The following is a 25,191-nucleotide window of genomic DNA, read 5'->3' as shown; positions in this document are numbered from 1 at the left end:
AACGTTTATTGCCACCGAGGCATTTTGTTGTCTGTGGAGCGTGGAGCAGTTAGCAGGATAATCTTACCATGTTGTCACCTGCAAAAACGTAAAAAGCGTGTCTCGAAGTTCACGCTCCAACAAGTTGTCGGTCTCCTGTAGGTTTATAAAGTCATCGTGTCATTCTGGAGGTCTCCCGCCGCCACTCGATTCCGTGCCCGGGGAAGGTGTGGAGTGGTTTTTGATAAAACGATCGAGCAATCGATCGTGGCAAATGCGTCTCGCATTCGTTTCTTTATATGCCACCAACAGACGAATGAAGCGTTACTCCCTCTCCTCGGTGTCGTTTGTGTGTCTCTGTGAAGTCAATTTCGTCGTTCGCTGAGGAGGAATCTTGAAGGTGGGTTCCGTTGGTGGTAATTTATTCCAAAATTGATCGGTCATTCAGGCGCGTACGTGACGCTATGCGCAAGCACTACGCCATGCGATGGAGGATACGTTGCGTATTTCGAATAACAGCAGGGCGACGTTGAGGATGCGCTACGCATGATGCAGTAGGGTTGATGGGTGAGTATCGATTCGACCCCGAGTCGGGCATATGTGGGTGCTGTCTTTGACACAAGCGATACAGGAAAAGGAGAAACACAGAAGTGAAGACCTTCACTTAAATATGCCAGTTTGGATTCGGCGATTGTTGACCGGGGATGACACGAGGGCATTAATGTCGACTGGATTGAAAGCAGATATGTACGCAAATATCTTTCACGAAGCTTAATACATACATCCCGCAAAAGCTTTCGCCTGTGGAAGGGCAAAGTCATCAGAATAGGGGTACACGGATCGGTGACTTTATAGCATAAGCAGGGATTGTTTTCGTTCTTCTTATTTAACGAGAAAGGGTTTATCCTCCTATGTTCTATGAGACGTAGGTTCGATTTCGCATACTCAGAGGCTTACTTTCTCTTTTATAAGCTTTGCTCATTTGCTTTGTGATTGTTTTTAAAGAACCTTTAGGCAGTAGACGTAAATGAGCTAGAGTCATTTGCTATAATTAAGTTTAAAAAAGGGGCCGTATATCTGCCTCCGTATTTCGCATAACGCTTGTATGTAAGTGCTAACTCACCAACACGAACTCAACTGTTGCTCCAATGACTCACATTTCCCCATACAGCCATAGCTCAGCTCATGGCTCATGTCAATTTCGAACGAGCTAACGACCTGCAACGTGAACGGAATGATAAAATTCTCTTTGTTCTGTTTGGATTGCGAGCTTTCCAATCGTTTCTCGGGATAAAGTTGATCGCCCATACCCACATTTGCGAGAGCTGCTTGCGTTAAAATGAGACACACGTTACATTACCTTTGCGAAGAGTTCAGAAGCTTAAGTTACAGCGAGAGGCCTTGTTGAATTCTTATGGCGGCACACATAACTACCGACGATACGTCTTGATGAAGATGTCTTATTATAGATGATTTATGTGTTGTCTCTAATTTTAACTGCCAATAACCTTGACGAGATATGATTTTTAATTTAATTATTCAATATTGTTATAAGGACAGTGGTTGCATATTCCGATTGAATCTCCTGACGCAAAATGACACAATTCAAGGCATAATGTATGGGGATTCTATTTGCAAGTGAAATGGACCTTGCAAAAACAAACCGTTAATAGATAACGTAGTGCGATAGGGCGCATGTTGAAACTAGATTGTTTGCAAAGTACAGCGATGCAGTGTTTAATATTTTACAATCATCAAGATCTAACGGCTGGATATTGCACTTTTGTTTGAAATACAGAGTGTGTGAAACAGCTTGGCTAGTAGGTTTAAGCAAAGCTTATCATATAGCATATAGTATCACATCTATACATCTCTAGTAAATGTTTGTGCATTTTGCAGTAGCCACTCTAAAACCGAAGAAAAATGTGTGGAATGCTAGCCGTAATCGATTAGATGCAATCCATAGGCTATCGAGTCACTCCTCTTCAAAATGGAAAATACAGACCCCGAAAAGTAGGTTCGATTACTTTTCAATTACTATAGTGGTGGCGTCGAGCATGTTTCCCCACATTCCGAGCATATTTCCTTGGCACGGCACGGTGCGCAACAGAACTAGAAGCATCATTCAGCCGAAACCCTTCCAAGTGCGATCGTGCCTTCAAATTTCATGCGGTTTAAAGTAGATGAAATATTTGGGCTCCTGTCGGTTCGTCCCACTTGGCACGGTAATCGATGATACCGGCGTGCCAGTACCCCTTCTCTTCGCGAGAGCCACTTTATGGAGTGATCACAATGACGTACCAGTAATAACGTTGATGCCCGGCGTGTTTGTGGGAATGACTTGCAACTCGCCCGCTGCTCTGGCCGATTGTCCGCGGTTGAACAACGCTGTTGAACCGCAGATCTCCGGAACGAACGCGCAATGTAAACAATGTAGCACCGGAGCTCTACCGGAACAGGTTGGAAGAGGTGGTTTCATGTGGGCCATTCGGGAAATTGGAGAGTGACCATAAGCACCTGCGAAGACAACCTCCGGCGCAAGCGGCGGGCGATGGTGCCGAGAAAGAGACGAGAAAAACTGAAACGGAGCTCCATTATGCTTATGATTATCAAATGAAATTGAGCTATGCTTCCGTCGAATCTGTTTGCGGGTTGAGTGTACGAGCCTGGTAAGGGTGCATTGCGGATCGCCTGTGTGTCTGTGATGGAAGGAGCGGAAGGAAGAAAAAGCGGGGTAGCGAAAAATTGTGATTTACGGTTGTTTTTTTTTTCCTTGCGGGCTACCGCAGCACCCTGCACGTTTGCTCTTGGTACACCCTTGATTTCCCTGGATTCGATCGACGATCAGGAAATTACTTTCTCACACCTTTTAATTTTTCGATAAAGATCCAATCCATTTGCCACACATCGCAGCCACCGTGCAAGAGCCACGGCCATAATGAAGTGATCTAGTGAGATTCGAGCACCGGCATCGCGGGGAGGAAGTTGGGGCGTCGCTTGGCGATCAGGCGTAGTACAGGTGTTTAGGTGTCCGCATGGATTTCAAGTGAAATTTTTCAAACGGATCCTGGAAGGTGTTACAGTACGCGTAGGCAACTTGGTGCGAGGTGCGTGCGTCAGTTTGAGCCATACTTCCGGCTGGAGCGGCGGGATATTACGGAACTCTTCCAACCGCTGCGCAAAGCGTTCTTGATGGCTACGGTCTGGATCGCCGTAATTTAGACCGGATCGGGCCGTCACTGAAATGAGCTAGAGGCGAATAATTGGATCTACGGACGGTAGTGTCCGGGTTCGGCAAGCATCGAACAGTGGGTTGGAAAGTGAACCCCCGATACCTTTTCCCTTCCGGAAAAGCCAATCGAGCAGCGACGGCGAGAAGCGTTATTAGAGAAAGCTGTCTAACAAACCAACGATGACTATCTGGTGGCGGTAAATTGACTCGATTGGGGCACGCCAAGCACCGTAAAATCAACGGTATGAACCACGGCAACACGAAATGCGCTGACAGTACCAAGCTTTTAATGACAATTTACGGATTTTTGTCGATCTCGATTTGATCAAGCCCGTAGAGCCGCTAGTGCGCTATTGCGAATGCTGGTATGCTGATGGCCGTGCTTCCGCCAGCTGTAGCTGTATATCTATAGCTGTATATCTTGCTAAAGAACAGTGGTCCGAAATAGAGCATACCAAATATATGGTAATGCAATACATTTACCTCTGTGAGTATGTTTTAAATATTTATATGGTATTTGAATGGTACGAATTTTGTAGACTTTTCTCATTGCCTGCAATATTGTTGTTTTCTTTTCTGAAATGATTTTTTAAAAATCACATTACAACATAATTGAATTTTCATTTATACATGAATAGATGTTGGAGATATTTGTTATTAATAAATGTCACCGTTTTGTTTTATTTTGTATTGTGACGGAAATGATCAACAACGGAAGTCCATTGTGCGATCTTCAAACACTAGTGCGCTCTACGTACGCGCTCGTACGTGTGCGGGTGGAATGCGCGAAGATGCAAATGTTGCACTTGCACACACGAGTCCAACGTCTAGATATGGCGTAGTGTAAAGCGACACCATCTACAGTGCCCCTGGCGCACCACAAAATGCATGACATCTTAGTGAAGTTTTCGCTCACGTATTTGACTAGCAAGAAAACCGAGCACGCTCTCTCCCACACCAGATCCTATCGTGGGGCTCGCCACAAACAAACACAAGCCACCGCTGCACTGCACAACTGCACCGAACCAATAACACGGACTATGAGCAAAGATTGTATTAAATAAAATTAGCATTATCGAGAAATTTAATCTGCATTACGCTGAACTTTAGGTCGCGTACGGAATTCGTCGGCGAGGAGGGTTTTCGGAGTATCGGGCGACCAACTAGCGAAATAAAGTTGTATACACATAGCCATGCACCGTTGAAGCAAGTTCCGCATCTAGCAACGCTTAGCAACGTGTCGGATGCATAATAATATGCAAACGAAGCTGCATCGATGGCGGCGTTGTGCTTCGAATCCGAAAGTCCGCCCGCATCGGTCGGACATCCGATAGAGTGACTGTGGTAGCTCTTTTGACTTTCGTTACGCTTACTTTACTGTAATCTGTGTGTGCTCTGTCTCTTACCGCTGTTGACCCTGACTGGGTGTCAACTCATGTTTTACTCTGTTGCTTGACTGCTCATAGTTCCATGGACGTAGGAGTTTCGGTGGAAACAATGTTGTCCAAAAAATGTTTTTCAACTACAGGGTTCAAGAGATTACATGGCTTTAATGCACGGTTAGATTAATGCTTGTCTGTGCAGTTCAAGCATGGGTGTATGTATGGCAGTGCATTAGCGCGAAAATGAAATGCTTTTTTCTATCTTTTGATCCGCACAACACATACAGTAATGCAATCCATTCTCACTAGGGTAATGATTGATTGTAAAAAATGTTAGGAATGACACAAGACAGGGAATATATTTTTTGTTTAAATGAATGCAATCATTTACTTGATTTGTTCAGTTTTGTTCATCGTTGAAAAATCGGTTTGATTTATTTATCCTTGCAGTGAGATTTACGAGCAAGATGAAGTATTTGATACGAAAAATTGTGTATTTAATAGCTGAAAATATATTAAGGTTTACAAATCTATGGAAATGCTCACACACAATATATCAATAGCATTTCTCACATAAACACAACTGCCCTCTAAATGTGGGACGAAACAGAAGCCTCATAAATGTGTACATTTGATCGGTAAAAGCAAAGTGTACCGTTGGAGACTGCGTATTCTGCGGTTAAACTGCATTTCACTCAATCTAAGATCACTCGTTTAACGGTTTGTGTGTGTGTGTCGATGCATTGCACGGTATTTGATGCGCGCTTTCTGCATTGAATGCTGTGCACTGAACTATTTTTCAATCTTGTATACCTATGCTGTCTGCCTTTTTTCTCGATACGTTTATGTCTAACTGACCTATTCAAAGCATAGTTTTTCGATAATCTTCGAAACGCTGCTAAGTTTCATCATTTACGATCGTTTGTTTGCTAGCCAAATTGTTTAATCGTCGCGGTCACAAAGGTGGGAAAAATCCTTTTTGCTATTGAAGACGAACCCAAAACGCTTCGGCCCTGATGGGTACTGCTTCGAATCGAATTGATTGTTCACTGTTAGGGAAAGCGATCGACGACGGTGATTACAGGGGCGCCCGTACGTACACAAAGCTATCGACGATCGAAGATGAAGGTGGTGTTTGATCGTTGCTGGTACGGGATGCATCAACGCCGTGGTGCAAATAGTGCAGCGCAACTAGCAACAAACATAAATCGATCTAATTTGGTATTTTCTCTATTTCTCTTTCTACTTCTCCCGCCTATTACTTGTGCATGCCTTCCTCCCCCCGGGGCCATCCGATCGCGAACCACGCAATGCAGGAGAAACAACGGTTAATGAAGATTTACCACAACGACTGGTGGCGGCCGCAGCAGCAGCAGCAGCAGCAACGGCCGTTACGCCTTCCCCGATAGTGCTACTGGCGCAGCAAGAAGAACGTCAACGGCAGAACTCACGACATCAGAAGGATCGCCAGCACCACCACCATCACCACCACCAGCAAGCGTCATCAAATCAATCTCGGTCGTCATCGGCTTCATCAGCATCAGTGTCATCCTCACCGTCCTCGCCGGCGACATCACCTCACTCTCGCGCAGCCACCCTGTCCCAGCAGGAAAGACGGCGGGTGAAACGAAAATCAATCACCAGTACATTGCTGTTCAACCAATCACCGGTAGCCGGGCTGGCAAGCAGCGCCATTGCGGCTGCACTCGAAGCCGGTTCCGTGGTCGTACCTGCTAGCCCTCCTGGTGGACTTTTAGGGCTTTCGCCACACCGGCGGGTTGCAGAGGCGCTTTACGATGGTCGGCCATTCGTAGGTGGCAATGGTGCACCGTTGCTGAGCAATCATCACGACCGCAACACCGAAAACCGCCAGAACGAAGCCACTAGTGACGAGGAGGAAGACCAGGAGGAGGAGCACGAGGATAACGCACTTGCAAAAGTGAACGCAAATTGCGTGAACAGCAATCATTTCGGTGTTATCAATACACGGCTTCTGCAGGAACGCGTTCAAGAGCGTCAAACAAAACTTCACACCCTCGACAAGATGCTCAGCGAAAGAATTTACGATCGGAAGAAGTATCTGAACTCTCCCACCGGCAGTGGTGGAGCCAGCACGGTTGGCAGTTCCACTGCAGCTAGTGCGTTTTACGAAAAGTATCGCAACGGCGGTGACTCCGGCGAGTCTCAGCTGAACCTGATCAAAAACGGTGCAGCCAGTGGGGGCTCTATCGGGAGCCTGAACGGCGTTAGCTCCAGTGCTCATCTCAGTGCAATAGCGGCAAGCATTATAGGTAGCAGTAATGGTAGCAATAATGGTAGCAACACTAGCAATAATAACGAAGGAAACGGCACACTGTCTCTGCATAGCGGCGGCAACAGCAATAGTAACCAAATTAGCAGCAACAAAAACGGAAACGGTGGCAACAACAACAACAACAACAACAACAACAACAACAACAACAGCAATACAAACAATAACAACATCAGCAGTGGAAGCATCGGCAGTATCAACAACAGCAACACCAGCAGCATCAAAAGCGAGCGGTTCAGTCCACCCAACAACGATGCACAATCGATGGCTTCGAGGTGAGTAAAGCCTGTTGATAGATAATACTAGGGTCGTTGTATATTATGCCTATTTGATTAGCATTACTACGCTCATTGAGCATAGTGCACGTTGTGCAGATGAAGTGGAGATGACTTTCTTCAAGCTATTTAATGATCTTAGCAGTAGCGGGTTTACAGTGTCGGGGGCCCTAAGCAGTAAGAATTGTTCAGGCCCCTTTGTACATGATTACCGAGGGGTACTCGGCATCCGTCTTTATTTATGTTACATTTCAACTTAAATTTTATTGCTGCCGGGGGGGGGGGTGCTTATGGTCCGTCTAGCGCGGGGCCCCAACGTCTATCACCCACGGGGCCCTCCTTGCTAATACAGTTCCATATTCTATCAACTGTTATGGATAATGGACTAAAGATTCCGGGGCCCCTCATTGACGGGGCCCCCCGAAATTGCTTACTTTGCTTACCGTTAAATACGCCACTGGATCTTAGTGAGCTTACTCATGATTTCTTAACATGAGCATCGGAAAAATAACATAAAAATAGGAATACTCTGAATGTTATTCAGTTTTATACATGTTTGTTCTTTACACCTCTAGGTTCATGTAATAATCTACAGATCAACAGAGCAACTCAAGGTGAAGGAATCCGCTGGCTTGCACGTGGTGCAAGGTAGCACAAACCAAGGCAACCAAGAAAGCAAGGTAGCACAAACCAGTGCATGTGCTCAGTACAGATTTATTCTCTCCTCATACCGACGGGCTATAAATGCGCCTGTCTTAGCTGTCCACGACCGGAATCAACTTTCCTGGCCTAGTCAGTTGATGGGGGTTCATACGCAGTGCGCGCTCTAACCTGCACTGTCCGGGCCCGGGCATGTGCTCCTGCAGCAGCCGGAGCTTATGTCGCTCGGAAGCAGCTCAATGGTGCTTTCTGTTAACTGAGTTACGCTCCTCCTCCCGCTCTTCTCACTTTCTTCCGCACGCGTGTGCTAACTGCTGGTGCACCGGGTCCGGTGCGACGACAGTAACATCATTTGTCAGCAAAACGTGTGGTCTGGTGATCGTGTCCGCCTCCCGGATCCCGGTTCAACCCAGTGTGGCGCGGTCCGTACGGTGCTTTGCGACTGTTAAATTTATGACTAATTTGATTTACAAGTTTGACACGGACATGCGTGAAACGACCTTTCCGGTGGTGTGGAGAGCGCACAGAACACGGGCTGCTGGCTGGGCCGGTAGCTACCGTGCGGTGCGGCTAGTCGTCGTCCCGGCGTCGTCAGCGATGGTCATGTTTGATTACTTTTACCTTTCCCTCAGCATTTTACTGTAAATTCTCTACACCGGCAATGCTTGACTTTGGCACGCGAGAGGCAGGTTCATTAAAGGGAAAAGCTCAAGCTTGTTTTATCTGTGAGCTGATTTGAAGTGGCCAGTGAATCGGTACACATTCTGCATGAAGTGGAAGCCGTATGCGTGATGGTAGGCCGGCTCATCTGTCTGTTGGCAGAATGATTTGCTTGTAGAATGAAAGCCGTATAAAATGCATTTATACACTTTACTAGCTCCTTTGATTTGTTAATTCGAATAATGTGGACATCAATTGTAGGTCGAGGAAGAATTCTTTATACATTTTAGCGTTGTTCATGGGACACGAATATTATTTGTTAAAGAAGTTTTTTTTTTAGCTCATAGCAATAAAACTGGTGAAAATGTTAAATGCATAAGTATCATACATTGCTCCAAAAAGATTGGACAAGCACAATTGCTATCCACGGCTAGTTTGCACAGTCAGTTTTACACAACCAAGAGAAAGGTAGACCAGGAGCGTTCGACTGTAAAAGAAAGGAAAAAAATAATTAGTCTTCGAGCCCATTGAGGCGTGAAGTGAACATCCGGGGATCCGGGTATAACATCCGCCATAGACACTGGCCTTCGCGACAATCAAATAGGGACGGTATAATTTACGAAATAGTCACGATGATTGATCCATTTTGAACCGTTAGATCTGGAGCTGTTTTTTTGTTCCTCTACATTCTAATTGGCCTACGGTTTGTCTCTTATTTGTGGTACTAAATGAGGTTCATCGGGTAAAGAGGTCTGCGGCTAGCAGCAATCGTCATGTTAATGGGTATTAGGTTGTCCGGTGGATTAGTAAATTTTGTCATAAACATCGTACCAGCGGTCGTATAATCACGTTTTATAGCGCGAAACCTCGCGCGGCTGCTGGACCAAAGAGGCATTTGAAGCGCGGTAGTGGGGTAGGGAAGTGTGCGGCTTTATGATTTGATCATTCGTTTTATGGCGGTGACCTTTCATGCGTTGCTCTAAGCGATGCTGGTATGTTTTCTTAGATTTTAATGAAATTCGTTTATTGCTGCTTACAGTTTGATTGAAGCTGTATGCGCAGTGGCAAAAGTGCCATAGTTTTCGTGTTGTAGTAAATGTATAGCGCAATAAATAAAAGTGGCTTTGTCGTTGGCTTATTTGTTCACACATTATCAAAAAAATATTAAAACTTTTCAGTAATGCTTTTGCGGTCGGTGGTCGACATTGTCTACGAAATGAAATTTTAATATATCACGCGCGGCACGAATAACCAGAGCTACAATTTGTAGTAGGTGAGGTGTGAAATTTAGCGCCATTTTTCCTACGCCACGAAAGCATCAGAAAGCCCTAGCATGGGACGTTGTCACACGAACCGTAACGGAGCAGAACGCAGGTTGACACGTAATTAAAAGCCTATCAGACCTCCTTTGGCGGAGAAACGCGATGACGCTGCTTCTCATCGAATCGTATCGCACGGTGTCACATTCGCTCATCAGTCTCGGTTATTGAACCTGAGTGGTTGATCGTTAATTTCATTAAGCTGTTTGCTCGGGGCTGAGAAAGAGCTTTGTTCAGGAAATATGGTGGGAGACCCCAGACCAGAACGGCTAAGAATGATGCCAGCTGCTTCGGCCAATCATTGTTGATGAAAGCTGTAGTTTATTATATTTTTTTGTTTTTTGGTTTAGCAAATTGACACAAGAAAAGGTTTCCGCCCAGGGTATGATCGCTCCATATGGTGAGGAGGACGCTGTTTATTACGCCACGGGGGCAAAATTAATTTCCTTCATCTCGTCTTGGCACGCTGTCCCACTCATTCCAGCTCACAACCCTAAGGCCCTATCAATTTGTTTACCGTTTTCGATCGTTGCTTGTTTTTAACATGATCGTTGCCCGTAGTTGCTTGGCAGAGTCCGCATGTTCTGCAGATGTAATTAGTCAAACAATTCATACTTCTTTAGCTCATTCGACCATTACAACCCGTTTCCTTTCTGTTGTTTTTCTTTGCATGCTACACACCAAAGGTCGCGAAGTGTGACACCGTCGTCCTTCTCCGGGACGCCACCCCAGACGATGCACGCGAGCGATGTCGGCTTCTCTAGCAGTATTTCTACCGGTGGGCTACTTCCGTCGCCGAACTCATCCTCCGGTGCGGGGAATTCCGTTGGACGGTCCGAATTTCAGACGCGAAATTATTCCGATTTCATGCGCAGCCTGGCGGCCAAGTACAACAACAATAACAACACTAATGAGTAAGTTTAACCCCATATTCGGTATCCAGCCAGAGCGGTATGGAATTAAGCAGCAATTAAGCGAGGTTTACATTCTATTGGCTTTTGAAGCTTTCAGTCGATTTCAAATCCACACTAGTGTGGTAAGAGCAATGTAAAATTTAATGTAATGTAAAATTCAATGTAAAAATTGGAGCGAAGCGATAGCATGATGAGAAAGGTTCAAACGCAAAAACTAAAAAAAAAAACTCATTTAATTCTGCAACACATGTTCTTTCGTTCTCGTCCATCCACAGTATATCGAATATCAAAAATTCTTTTCTTGAACCAAAAATGCGCCTCACTCAGCCAAAATCTTACATCGAGAGCTCGTTGAGTAGTAAGAAAGGCAGCCCTCTTACCTCCACTCAAGTAAGTGCCTCACGGTGGAATGTGCGTTCGGTCGTTCTTCGAATCGTTCCGTATCTAATTTTGACCGTTGATTTTACTCCCTCTAGGTACCTAATCCAAGTATTATGACGTCACTGTTTTCGGGTCTTCCATTCCAATCGGCCGTCTTTCCACCGCTGATCGATATGAGCAGCACGCAAGCGTTGGTTACGCTGGTAAGTACCAAGGGGTGCAGTTACAAGTAAAGGCTTAAACGTGCAATATTAAACGTTACATTAGACATACAAGATAGAAACCATTGGTGCTAACACATCTGTTGTGTTCTTTTTTATAACTTTTCAAATAGGCTAGAGCGGCAAAAGATTCGGAAGTTCACAACATTCTCAAAGTGGATACGGGAGGTGGTCTGAAGAAACCGTCCTCACTGTCGCGTGGCTCGTCGCCGCCACCGTCCTCCGCTCTTGGGAGTCATCATTTTTCTTCCCCCTTTGGTACGGGGTATTTGCCGGGGTTACTCCCTAACCATCATCATCTGGCCAGCTTCCCCTCGCAGTCTCCCTCGCTAGCAACTAGCGGGCCTCTGAAGTCTCCTTCCCGAGCACCCGAACCGACTGCCCTTGTGTCCACCTTTCCACTTGACCTGAGCGCCACGACGCCGTCCGGCAGCAAGAGGATAAAGCTCTCGCCAACCCCTAGTCGTCATCAGGAAACATCTCCAGCGCCCAGCTCCACCAACAGCCAACCGTCCGCGGACTCGCTCGATCTCAAATCGACCCGGAAGTGCCACGCACGCGTGGAAGAAATCAGTGCCTGGACGGTGGACAACGTGTGCGACTTTGTTGCCAGCATCGATATCTGCGCCGAGTATGTACAGGTAAGCGAACAGTGTCATCGAACCTCTCGATCGGTTGCATCGCGCGACCTAACGGGGATCTTCATCGCGCTCACCAATACCAACAGCGAATGGTTGTCGCGATGAAGCAATAAAACTAGTTAGTCAATTAGCTCACGATTGAAGTCTGGGCAAGGGCTTGCCGATCGTCTCGCGTAGCCCGTATAAGGCAGGCCCGTCCCCGGGTGCAGCGCTAGTACATTCTTCTACTGCATCGACCTATCCCGAGATGCGCACCTGTCTTGGAATGACTTGCGCCGACAGGTTTATTTGGCATTTTTATGGGTCTCATTTAAAGCTGCTTAAGACGTTTCTTGACACCTTTTGCCAACAACCGCACAAAACGTTGAACGCTTGTTCTTGAGATCTCGCCCGATGCCCGTGCTGATCGTTGTAGTAGAGGGTAAAAGACAAAAAAACGAAGCTACAAAATACCCTTGTACTAAGCAAGCAGCGACCGTTTTCCGGCTTGTGCTACGATTGAAGTCTTTTATTACCATTCGGAAGCCGTTCATATAATGCCAAATATTGTGGTGTTGCTGCGACACTTGCTATCGGTGTGGAAACCGCGATCTAATGCCACGAGAAATTAAACGTGACACAAATGCGCAATCTTGAGAAATTGTTCGTGATTTAGGCCAATCCCTTGCTCGATGTACGGTCTGCAGCTTGTTTACGAATGAGAGGCATGCAACGGTTTGTTATTTAGCTTTGTTTGATGTTTAGCTGTTGCTCATTCTCATTCATTCTCATACCGATTCAAAGATGCACCGTTTCAATGCACGGATTCTGCAACAATTGCACTCGTTTTAGCGCCATCCAGTTGGGTAATCAATACCTGATGTTTTGCAAATTAGTAGATATATGTTGACACTGTACACGTTGTTGCTTATGACGTAATAAACTCGACGATCGCAATAATTGTTCAAAGCATTACAAAGAGTAAAACAGTTTTAAATATAGTAAAATATACTAAAAAAATCAAAAGAGAGTCTAACGAGTTAAATTGTTCATCGACTTATACGTTCACCAGCTTCCCGTACGACTGTATCGGTTGTGTCTCTTTCCTTCTTACTTCCTCCCTCATGATCGTGTAAGTCGATGGTACAAACGGCTAACATCACTTTATAACTTCATCTGCTTAGTGTCGGTTGATTCGACAGGAGCTGAAATGCTGTTCCTTTGCCCGCTTATGCACCTTCGTTTCGATTGCAACCCTCAAAGCGTTTCACCCTTTTTACGATCGTAACAGTATTATTACCATTATACTCTCATTCGTACCGCATTTATTATCGATTTGTAAGATTAACATTCACCGGAGCGAACGAAACCAAGACTGCAGGAGACGCTCGCGCGTGAGAAACGCACGGAAGCGAAGTGAAGGACGTAGGAAAACAAATATACTTTTCCACTTTGCCCCGGCTCTTGTTCGGTTAATCTCTCAATTTAAATTGTATTTTAATGCTTCTGGTTTGGTGCCAGCCGGGTAGATTTCCATATGAGCTACGCAGGTTAGGCCGGTCTAGTGGTCACTGCAACAGGGTATGTGCCTAACCAATTACATGCTGCTGAAATCGAACGCGTTACTGTTTATTGATCATTGAGCACTGGTGCGGAGAGCATGCACGATATCCCATGCACGTTGCACTGAGCAAATGGTTTGATAGGAAAAAAACCTTGTATAGAGGAAACAGAGGGGGAAAATATAAATCTACATAGGTTCATACATCGATCTGTAAGACAAAATATCAAAGTATTGAGTTAGAGATGCTTTCGCTTCTTTTTATATGCATCAAAAATGGTACTACAACATTTTACATGTTATTTAGAATTAAATGCCATGCTATTATTTTAAATGATGGTAACGTAAAATTTAAATAATTAATGACTAGCGGCACTGGTCTACAAATTATAAAGTGATAATTTACCTTAATGACATGGGTTGGCGTGTATTGATTTAGTTTCTTATCGTACGCGCGCAAAATCTATGCAATCATACGCTAGGACTGGTTTGACGGTGTTAATTATTCGCTTAGCTGGGGTTGAAGTTTGAATATTTAATTTTATGAGGCTTATTAGTGAGTAGATCGTGTACAAAGTACGGCACTGCCAGCAGACCGTATATTTAGCTACAATTGTTATAGCATCGAATCGTACATGAGCCCAACATTTATCCGTGCTTCATACGATGGGTTCAATTCTGTCGATTAAAATTGCACTTCTTTCCTGGTTCATTTTACGTTTCCATTACCGACTTGTATCTTTTGGAACAGCTGCTTAATTTGTAATTTTGTTCTTGTTTGTAATGAAGTGGATATAAACAACGATACAATTTTCTATAATGCTGGTTTCAATCGAATGATGTATTATCGTTTTTTAGTCAAGTGACATGAATGTTTATTGTGGCGTATATTTTGATGATTTTCATTAGACTGTTTATGACATAGTTTTTCCAACAAGTGAAATAAGCTTTAATTGCTATTACATAAGTGTAATACTTTGTTCATCAAACAACTGTATTATGAATGCTATAAATACCTATTTCCATAACCATTATAGCTTAAAGGATTTTATCAATCAACAATAACTATGACAGCAATGACAGTATCGGCTTGTTCACTGCTCACAACCACGACGGCTGCAATAATGGTGCTGCGTGTCTGTGTTTAAGCGCGAACATCCTGCTCGTGGGAAGTGGAAGCCGTTACTTTGACCATACCCTGTTCACCTTATGTCTTTCCTCTCGCTGAATCCGGTACAGGTTAGCCACAGTGGTGCAGCGGTACACGTTTTTCAGCACGTTTTTCCGCTTCCATTTCCATTACCGAAGGGGATGGCTGCTCCTCAATTCGGTATCAAACTGCCTCCAATCGCTGTCCGGTAAGGTAAAAATTATGATATCATCTAGATCGGAGCCCGCTGCAACGCATTCCACTGCTGCCCGTGTAGGGGGGACACAGCTGATAGTGGAGCATGCGTCGCGTATGCTGCCGTCCCGCAACGCAGCAGCGGCCAGAATGTTGCCACCTTCCCAACAGGTTGTCCACCAGTTTACCGGTAGCTCGCACACGGCAGCATATTTCGTGTATTTCGCAGCAAACCGTACGCAAGCGCTCCCTGGGCGCATGCTGCCCGATCCAGTTCTGTTTCGTTACCGTTCGTGCAAGCTGTCCTCCTCCGCATGTGCACGACGACATAGCAAGGCCACGGCGCCGTAGTAAACAAATGACACTTTGGAACTCGGAAAATTGGATCCTGTCAGCAGGGCCTGAAACGGTTTCAGCGGGCCCTTCGGCACAGTGCTGGTACCGACAGTGCGCGAAGATTAATCGGCGAAGATTAGCGCCTGCACATGATTTACAACTGGCACCTGGATAGGCGCATTGCACGAAACCGTTCCGATGGCAGTGAGCACCGGAAGGAAAGAAGGGACAGTTCACCGCCTGCCGCGGTGTAGATCACGAATGTCAGTAGACGCCACACAGCAATCATGGCCGGGGCGCGAACTGGGAAATTGGCGCGTATATGCCTGAGCCCTAGCTCAAACTGTCAATCGTAATTATCGCGTGAGCGTGAACACAAATCCCTTGCGCTTGTGACATAGGTTTTGCAAGCGAACGCGAAACCGACTTTAGCGTGCTATTTAGTGAAAGGGTTTGGCTGTGTGAAATATTACAATAGATTTTAAATTAAAAAAAATGTGTTCAACTCAGCTATTATCTGGGCAATTTAGAATTAAATTTGCAAATGAATAATACTTTTGTTTCATTCTTCTCGCAATCAAAAATTAAGTATCCTAAATATGGCATGCAATTGATAAATTTTCAATAAAATCTTAATCGCTCATCGTTTAATGTATGTATAAAAAAGCTTAACAACCTTTTAACCACAGCGATACGATACTGACCCTACACTTTCACCCAAAGTTTTTGGACAAATGTGGCATTTTTTCTGCCTTTTCCTTCCTCTGTCCCAACGGCCCGATTCGGGTGGATCTCGGGCTAAAAGGTTAAACAGCGGAAAGCGATACATTCCGGCGATCGTCGCATGATTCGATGCGGGGCGGAGAATTAGATCGATGTGATTTTGAACGGCTTAACTAAAGGCTGATGCTGTACGGCTTGCGTGTCTGGATGCGAATGTGGACAAAAAGTGGAGTGGAAAAACAATCTCATTTCTTGCGCTGAGCAGGCGAGAGGGACAGCCCCGAAGAGACCTAGCGCGACACAGGGTACGGAATAGGGCAAGAACAAGATCCACCAGATCTCGATGTCACGATAGATGTCATTGATCCCGTCTCGAACTATGGCCACATCGTTGATCGGGAGACCCCGGGCAACAGCAGCAGCAGGCTGGCCGGGTCGAGCTGAACCTGCTCCAGCCTCTTATAGCGTCGCGCGACGGCTAGGGCAGCAAGAGTGAAACACAAACCAAAGAAGAACAAGTTCCGTCCGGGTTCGTCGCTTTTGAAAGCTCCGCTAGATCACTCGGTCGAACGGGGCCGTGTACAACAGTAGGTAGGGGGTTGCTCTGGGGGTGGTAGAAACGAAGAACGGGAAGTTGGTGCAGCGGCAGTTCAAGGATAGATACTGGTGCACCCCAACGTTCGCATGGGGCCCGGGGTGAACCTGGGTGGAACGAGAACTTTGATCTCGTTTTCAGAGCCTTGCCCGGTTTTCAACGACTTTGCACCACACACCGTGGCATTCTGTCGCGGTTTGGCGTGCACGTTGCCTCGTCTAGTTCCAGCGGGTCTGTGTTAGTGTATCAGAGACGATTTTTTATTCGTTCATTGTGCTCGGGATGATCATCATCATCAGCATCAGCATCAACATCAACATCATGATCTTCATCATGCGCTGCGTGTGGGGAAGCCATCGCCATACACGGAGCATGATCCCGTTTTACCGTTGACATTGCGCCCCGGCCGCACTGCACTGGCCCGTCTCAGGCGGCCGCCTCCGTGCTCGAACTAGTATCGTTGCATTCCTGTTCTATGTGGCCATATCGAGGCAGTTCGCGAGATGCCAAAGATAGAGAGTTCAACCAGAGCGATGCGAAAAGTGATTCGCGAATCAAAACTGGACGCCTTTTCCTGTAAGCGACCTCGCGGGCATTAGTTGACAATGCTCTCGTGGCAACAACCTGCTCAGCAACGTGACATCGAGAGCCCGGGACAAATTAGGCACGTAAAGTCATCACCGATCGAGACGGTAACTAACGTACGGCAAAAATATCTTTAGCTTGCCTTCCAAAGCAGCTAAATCCATTTCGAACTGGATTGCTGCCAAATTAAAAAAAAACATCTCCTCGCCGTGATTCTACCGCATACATACATATACATATACCCTGCTTTATGCGGGCGACTCATTCACAAAAGATAAAAACACCGGTTGTGACCACCGGTGGCCTTTCCTACTTCTCGGGCAGTGGATCTTCGCCGTGGACGCTGACCGTGTTATTTTTGTTTTGTTTCTCGGGGATTTTAGAAACAGTTTTATGCAAATGCTAACCTTTTTCGCTATTTATTGTTAACCCGTTTGGGTTGTGGCCGGTTAGACCCCGCGTGGTCGATCGGGTGATATGCGAACGTTGTTTGTTTCGATGGATATTTTTGTTGCTGTTGTTTTTGCTGTTGTGCCCCTGCGCGTCTCTTATAATACTCAGCTGGATGGCCGAATTCGCCGAGTTGGCCCCGGCACAATCGGAGGTTTTGAATATATTGAACGGGCGACATCGGTGGCAAAAATAGTCGTGAACCATGATTGGGATCAACAGTTAGTTGAAATTAGCAACCAAGGCCGGCAACCATGCAATGGTGGCTGGTAGAAGAGGTGGATGAGTGGAACGTCACTGTTATATTCTACGTAATCCCGATGGTTGAGAAATGGTTCGGTTTTTTCAGCACACATTCAGATACAATACAATCAAATTGGAACCTTCTACATTGCGTCAGTCCACGAAAGTGGTATATTTACGCGAGAGCACGTCCTATGACCTGGTAATGTAATCTAATTAGCTCGGGCAGATCAGCCCGGGTCTGATTTTGCAATTAATTCAGCTCACTTAAGCATACTCAAAATGGTGGCTGCACAGTTCTTAAACATGAATAAATAAAAACTAATCAAGCTCTAGCTTACTAATCCTCCAGTTTCCCTTGAGAACATTGTGCTCGGGTTCGTCGCTTAACGAACCCATGGTAAACCAGAGGACTTGATGCGTTAGCGTCACAATTAGAACCATCCATGGGAGCTCACCAGGATTACACCTATTTGTTGCTCTGCGATATTAACCTATGATCTTTGAGCGAGGGGTTTTTTGCGGCGCGTAACGCAACGCGCCTCATCCATTATGCATGAAAGGCGTAGCCGTAGTTTTGAACTTGCCAAATCAAGAACTTTGAAGCCAAGGGGGAAAAGGTGGAATGATATCGAAGGAGACGTGTGTGCGACCGGTTGTGTGTCGTCTTCGGGTCCAAAATAACTCCAACGTCGATGAATTATTCAGCAGGTCTTGAAATAAATTCTACACACCGTGATGCAAGAACAGGTTTCCAACTGTAGCCTCTGACCTAGAGGAACTCTCTTACTAATAACCGCACAGGTGCTGGGCTACAGGTTCTCTTGGTCGATCGACAATCACGATCGTTCTCGATCTGGGATCGGAAATACCACAGATTACAATCAACCAGTGTGTGGACATTGTAAAGGGAAGCTGGAACCAATTTGGACTCCTAAACTAAGTGCGTCTACGCCCTTCCGGTCATATGGTATGCCTATTTGCAGCTGCCTGACCGTATGTGTCCTGCGCGTGAGATTCATATGTGTAGCTTCCAATAAACATTGTGTGCTTTCGGAAGCTTTACATTGCCCCAAAAACGCACCCAAGGCGCAGCAGGGTAACACATAAATAGACAAAACATTTCCTGTTATTAATTCACCATCTACGGATTCTCGATCCGGAGGGCCGATGATTCGCGGTGGTCTACCAGAACGTGACCACCGGCAACGGATTAGTTCTCATTAATTGGATTCGTTACGCAACGCCGCGATCATAGCCGGGCGCGGGAACACCGAGAACGAAAGGTCTCATCGTCCGAGAGGTCTTTCACTGTGTGGGCTCGTCGCACAAAGGTCGACAGTACGAAATGGTGTGATTCCTTCCGTAAAGCTAATAGACTGGCGGACATTTGCGGAGAGCGTAGTGGGGCAGTGCAGTGGTTATTGGGGAAATTAGAACGGTACGGATGATGTGAAATATGAAATGAAATGGGCAATTCCCTTCCGACTCCCTTTCGGTGCTGCGCCAGCTGGATCTGATCGTGATCGGGAGGTGGTGGGAGGAGGGGGGATTTTCATAAACACTCCCGAGCGCCCGAGATGAGGCTAAGCCTTTGCGAAGCCGTTTAAGTGGCCAGCATCATCGATGATCCATCAAGAGACTTCTGATCTGGCTGCGATTACAGGTGTGCATGTGTTTGTTTGTGTGAGCGGGCGCGCGCTCGTGTGTGTGTGTGTGTGTGTGTGTGTGTGTGTGTGTGTATATCGTGGTAAATTTCGAGCAATTGAGGCGCGGTAGAGGGCAATATAAAAACAAAGCATCTTCACTGAAACTAGCTGAAGCATGCACACGAGGGCATGAGTGGGTAAAAAGGGGAACAAAATAGAAACAGTACGGTTCCCGAACATCTGTTCTGTGATTTTGGAGAAATCGCCGGAATGCTGGTGGGAAAACCGTTCCCGTCTCTGGGAATGTTATTTCAACTACGTCAGGTGGCCATCAGCTTCTAGTGCGGACCGTTGCAATGGAGGGAATTTATGTCATGCCGCCGGAGGGGGAGTGGGGGATGCTGCCAAAGATGTTTGCTCATGTAAATGTCGCGTTCATATTTCACGCTGTGGATTCTATGACCTATTATTGGTTTACACGGCAATGGTTGGTTTTAAGTGCATTGCTCCCTTCGGCAAAGACAATGTGAATCGGTTGACGTTTGTTTAATATTTTGTTTTGTTTAGAACTATATTAAGATTTGTGTTGTTCAAATGAACGAAAGATACACAATTTGTTTAGTTTCTAGTTGTTTGTCAAAAGTAGTTAACAAAAGAGTCAACAAAAGCAATTGAGTGTAAGCAGTTGAACATTAAACTAAAATTGTTGCAAGTTTGTTCATTCGTATTATTCGTATACAATTCTATAGTTTGAAATATGTTCAAATAATTTTATCAGTTGAAAAGCAGTTAAGTTATTATATTCTTATTATTTAAAAGGATGGACAGAAAGGATAATTTTCGTTTCAATTTAACTTTGTTATAGTTGTAAAAGTAATAAGTGATAAGTGATCTTTCATATTTCATTTTTTGCTTACAAATTCTACCCCTTAATCTTCGTACTTTCGTTGTACTTCCCGCTATCGACAATTGGCGTACTTGGTTCGTTTGAGGTTTATTTGCTTGCTATAGATTGCGCTGGAGTAGCTGCGCATAACAGATTCATTACATTTCTAAAGCTGCTTACAAAGACCGACTAGCTTCTGGGGTTTTGTTGCTTTTGACATGGTTGAAGTGAAACCGTGCATCTTTGCACTTCTTGCAATCACTGCTCGCTAGATGTTCGGCCGATATGCGCACCGACGGATAAAAGCGAACGGAACGGATGTCTTGACAAGGCAAACACAAAAAAATGCACACACAAAAAAAGGTTACATCGCCCTAGGTTGGCAGATTCAGTTCTAGTTTGCCCACAAACACCAATCGGTCGGCCCATGGCCGTGAAGGGGACGGCACTGAAACGCGCAGCGGAAACTAGTCTTAGGTTAAGTACGCTGCTCATTTTTCTTAAGGCGCTACTGCGTACAGTCAGCTTCACCGCATGACACGACCCATCCCCTTTTGGAGCAGTTCCTTCTTGTGTTGCTCTTTTTCATAGAATCGCTTTTCTTTCATCAGATGCGATCGAATTGCTGCGATACTACTGTGGTATTTTCCGTGCCTATTAGAAGCGATTGCGCGATGCATTCTTCGCGGATATCGTATTAAGGCTGCTGCTGGTCGGTAGAGGTAATTGTAGCTGCGCAGCATCGTTGTTGGCGCTAGCTGCTGACCTTTGTGGAGCAAAATGCTACCGAGCCAGTGAGCAAGATTGAGCTATTGAAAGCGATTGTATCTGAAGTATGATAACATCTTACTCTTACATTTGTATATTGTTGAATATATAATGGTTTGGTTATATTTTAACGGATTAAAGAAATTTTAGAATGATAAGCTTGTGACAGACATTGTTTTGGAAACACCATGCCATACAGAAGTACGATCGTTGACAAATTTGTGACATAATCGTTGAGCAAATATGTGGAATTTAAAATGCGTGTCTGATCAAGTCATCCGCATTAGCCTGTTTTTTTTACTGTTTCAAGTTTTACTTTTGAGCAATCTTCCAAAAGGAACGGCATGGGCGCCTTGCTGCGAAAATCAAATTTTCCTGCGGCAGTATGTCGAACTAACTGTTAATTCTTTTCCATCATCTGCGAACGAGAAGTTAATTACCGAAATGCGTTTCGACAGGTTAACAAGTGTTTTACTCTCACCTTAATTAAGCAGCGAAAGGTAGCGAAACAGAACAGAGTGCGAACGCTGCGAACAGCAACGATGCACAAAACAAGCAAATCTTAATTCACCCGACCGTCGCCCGGCCGCCGCCCCGTGGGACAAACGCGCACGAAGGGAATCGAGCAACAAGGCGCAGCAAAATAAGAAAAAAAAGGAAAGGGGACCGTCTCTGAAGCCGTGCAATCGCAAATGCAATCATTGCGGAGCTAAGCTTCATAACTGCTTATTTGTATCCTTTCTTCCTTTGGTGTATTTCTGTTTCATTTGTGCGTGGTGTTTTGCAAGGAAAGGAAAGGAATTGTCTGACGCACGCACTCTTAGCAGGGAATCACTCCATTTCGCTGCAGCTAATTAAGAGCTTAAGCAGCTGTGCTGAAATTCGATGCTGAAGTAATGCGACCAAATCGCGGCACCAGTGAAGATCGCACATGCACAGTTCACAAGATCGTTCAATATTAGAGCTTGCACAAATCTGTTCTCCATTACGCATCGACAACGTTCGCTGCCGAGTCGATTGTGATTAACTTTCTCATTTTATTGGGCATGGGTATTGAAGGGAAAGAAACAAAAAAGGGGATGAACACAATTCACAACTGCAGCGACCTCTGTCTCGAAAGTAAAAGGTGCTCCAGTTCGTCAGTCGCAATGAGATTGGGGGAGCACCATTCGGGCAAAGTTTGGATGAAGCTTTCCGTAGCGATTGTGCCGTTGCGTTTTTCTCTCGTTGCGGCGTTCTTCGGGAATGAGTTCGAATTTTACGAATGTCCTCCGGGCACCACAACGCCGAGCAGCATTCGTAACATATTATTAGCATAAAATTATTCCAGTCTTCTGGACTTTTGTTTGATTGGGTGTGAGTCTGCTGGCAGTGTGCAGTGAGGGGTTTTTTTTGTAAGATTTGGTTTTATTTCGTGATGCCAGACATAGGGCAAGGAAGGACTTCAGAGAATAAGGCGAAGGATTTTTATGTTTCCACAAAACTCAGTAAAGTTTAACATAGGGCAAGGGAAGGACTTCAAAGAATTAAGCGAAGGATTTTTATGTTTCCAACAAAACCGAGCAAAATTAAACTCCCAAACGCGGTCGTTTTTCTAACGTTTACGTCCGAGCGCCAGCGTTTGGGTTAATTGTATGAAAAGGATATTTTACGACAAGCGGATACCGTGTTCTGTGCGATCGGGTTATGAATGCGCTTTTTTTGCCCTTGCCTGTGTGCGATGATGTTTGTTGGATTCCAGGATCCCCGATTGTTGCAAGGTCGATCGTCAATCTTGGAGAATCACGGGATTAGCGAATCCGAATTTCGAGGTACGTTCATTAAAAATTCTATCGATTCTCTGTCGGGTTCTGCTGCTGTGTAAGGGGCCTGACGAGGGTGACGGTCTTGATGATGGCAGTGGCGACGACGGCGACGACGACGACGACGCTGACCAAGACGACTGGTTCGGCCATGATATGCCCCGGGCCAAAGGTCTCGCCAGACCTGCCCCGCTACAAAAAAGGGCTCGGCAGCATCTCCCCCCTCCCGCCCCCTTCTCAATCGATGTCGTTTCACAACGGGTTCGGTTAGGTGGCTAGAGGCATGTCAGAACGGAGCCCGAGCCCGGGAAGAAAAAAGGATCTAATCAAGCACGGCTATCCAGTGGCCTTTATTTTGTATGGGCTTTGTTCGTCGGGATGCTGTGCTGGCAGATATTCCAGGAATCCCGAAACCACCGCAGCTTTGCCAGGGGTCTTCGAGGTCAGGACCCGGGAGGCTAACTGGGGTGGCTGATGATGTTGCTGCTGCCGCTGCTGATGATGCTCCTGCTGCTGCAAACGAAGGCGATGCGAAGCGAACGGCAAATGTGTAGCAAATATTTTATTCAAGTAGCCGCGGGGATCAATTATTTCGCCCGTGCTGCACCTCTATCGCCGTTTGTGGGGCCGATGCAATCGTCGCTTTTCGTTGCCTCGAACACGGCCGCTTTGCGCACGCAACGCTTTTCGAGCTGGTTCGTCGGTGTAGACTGCTGTCTCCCGCACGATCGGGGATTCGCTGCCGCCCGGTGCAGCATGCGCGAGTGGGGGGCACATGCGCGAGTGAGTTAGATGCATCGCGTCGGTGCAGTGGGATGCGCTCTGGTGATTGTAATTTCCGATGAATTACTGCAGCATTATGCTTCCTGAGCAGCAGCAGCAGCAGCAGCTCGAAACGGTGTCTGCTGTGCCACCGAGACGGTGCTGTGATATCGATATCATGCTGGTTTTACACCTTTAACGCGTTCTACTGTAGTTGTATTTAAGAGTGTTTTGTGTGTTTGCTTGTACATTTGGTAAATATTGTAAGCCGTTAAAGGTCCTTCCAGTAGAGCAGTAGTGTGATAATCTTGGACGTATTAGATACTTGGTTAGAAGAACTGCAATGATTCGAACTCTTTTGAGTTTTTATTGCGCACTTAACTCTACAATAAATGTGCATTCTTTTACATTTTAAACCGTAAAAAAGAGATTGGTTTTCATCGATAAAGTATCTTATGTTATTACATTTAACGTTTAGTCAAAAAAGTCCACAATTTCATATAAATATTTTAAACATTAAATGTTTGTCCTCAAACCCTCTTTGCAAAGAAAGAAATAAAAAAATCTACTTCACTCCAAAGCAAATCGCAACAAACATCTCGATTACGACCAATTTAGACGTTCGATCCTAACCTTTTACGACCTCCAGCAACACACCGGTCACTTGGTGGATGTGTGCCTGCGTATATGTGCCGGGCAGAATTAAAATATGCCCTCGAGCGTGCAATCTTCTGCTGTTTGCCGGTTGCGCCGTGAGCAGCTTTGTTCTCGCGTTCTTCCTTTATTAACTGGTACCATTCGCTCGCCGATGGAAGTCTGCAGTGAAACAAAGTGTACGAATACCTCCGCAGGTACTGAGGCTTAACGACGGGAAGGACGGGGGCAGTCGAAGCGGGATGATCGGCTTGATTGGAGAGCAGGCAAATATATTGCACTTTGCACCGAATGCAATCCTGGTGCTTCTGGTGTGAGTTAGTGTGGTTTTTAGAAAATCTGGTTTGTTGGCCGGCAGAAACGCTGAAAATTGTCTCTTTGTGCTTAACGGGGGGAGGTAATGTTATTTTTATAAAACCTCTAAAAGGGATCGATTTACTCCTTTGCGTTCATGTTGGTCTTAATCTCCAATGGGATAGCCTCTTGCTCGAGCTACTAATCTTCCACTGCACACCGCAAACCAACGCACGATCGAATGATCCTTGCAAGCTTCCATCAAAGGTGCCACAGCAGCACTTCACAGCATTCGAGCAGGGCATATTCTTTTATGTGTATATGGCACAGGTTTTAATCATAATAATTTCCTTCACAGCTCTCTCCTCCGCCGGGAGGTTGGAGAGAAGTTGGGCGGTTAATGGAGCGTTTCGTTGGTGGTAAAGCGGATCAAACGATCGCTATTCGGGAACATACAGTAACATTGTTGAGTAAGTTGTAGCACAAGTTTCCTCCTCTCGGCTCCCTATCATCGCTCTGGTTTGTATCGTGTTACACTTTCGTACAATGTTGTTCGATATGGGATCGATTAATTGCACAAATTT

General features: G+C 45.6%; 1 protein-coding gene across 3 annotated transcripts in view; it reads left to right on the top strand.

The window, feature by feature from the left end:
* Positions 1-25,191, top strand: part of LOC120900750 (homeobox protein 5) — a 51,106-nt gene that overhangs the window by 19,288 nt on the left and 6,627 nt on the right. For 2 of the 3 annotated variants that reach the window (XM_040308175.1, XM_040308174.1), the window contains exons 3-7: positions 5,910-7,179; positions 10,505-10,732; positions 11,008-11,143; positions 11,209-11,316; positions 11,448-11,975. In XM_040308175.1, the coding sequence (XP_040164109.1) occupies positions 5,910-7,179; positions 10,505-10,732; positions 11,008-11,143; positions 11,209-11,316; positions 11,448-11,975 (2,270 nt within the window). The remainder of the gene's footprint in view (positions 1-5,909; positions 7,180-10,504; positions 10,733-11,007; positions 11,144-11,208; positions 11,317-11,447; positions 11,976-25,191) is intronic. The other variant, XM_040308176.1, reaches the window with a different exon arrangement.

Source organism: Anopheles arabiensis, chromosome 3 (genome assembly GCF_016920715.1).
Source record: "Anopheles arabiensis isolate DONGOLA chromosome 3, AaraD3, whole genome shotgun sequence".
In the NCBI taxonomy this organism is placed as follows: Eukaryota; Metazoa; Arthropoda; class Insecta; order Diptera; family Culicidae; genus Anopheles; species Anopheles arabiensis.
The sequence above is the reverse complement of the archived record's forward strand: the minus strand, read 5'-3'. Positions and strand labels throughout refer to the sequence as shown.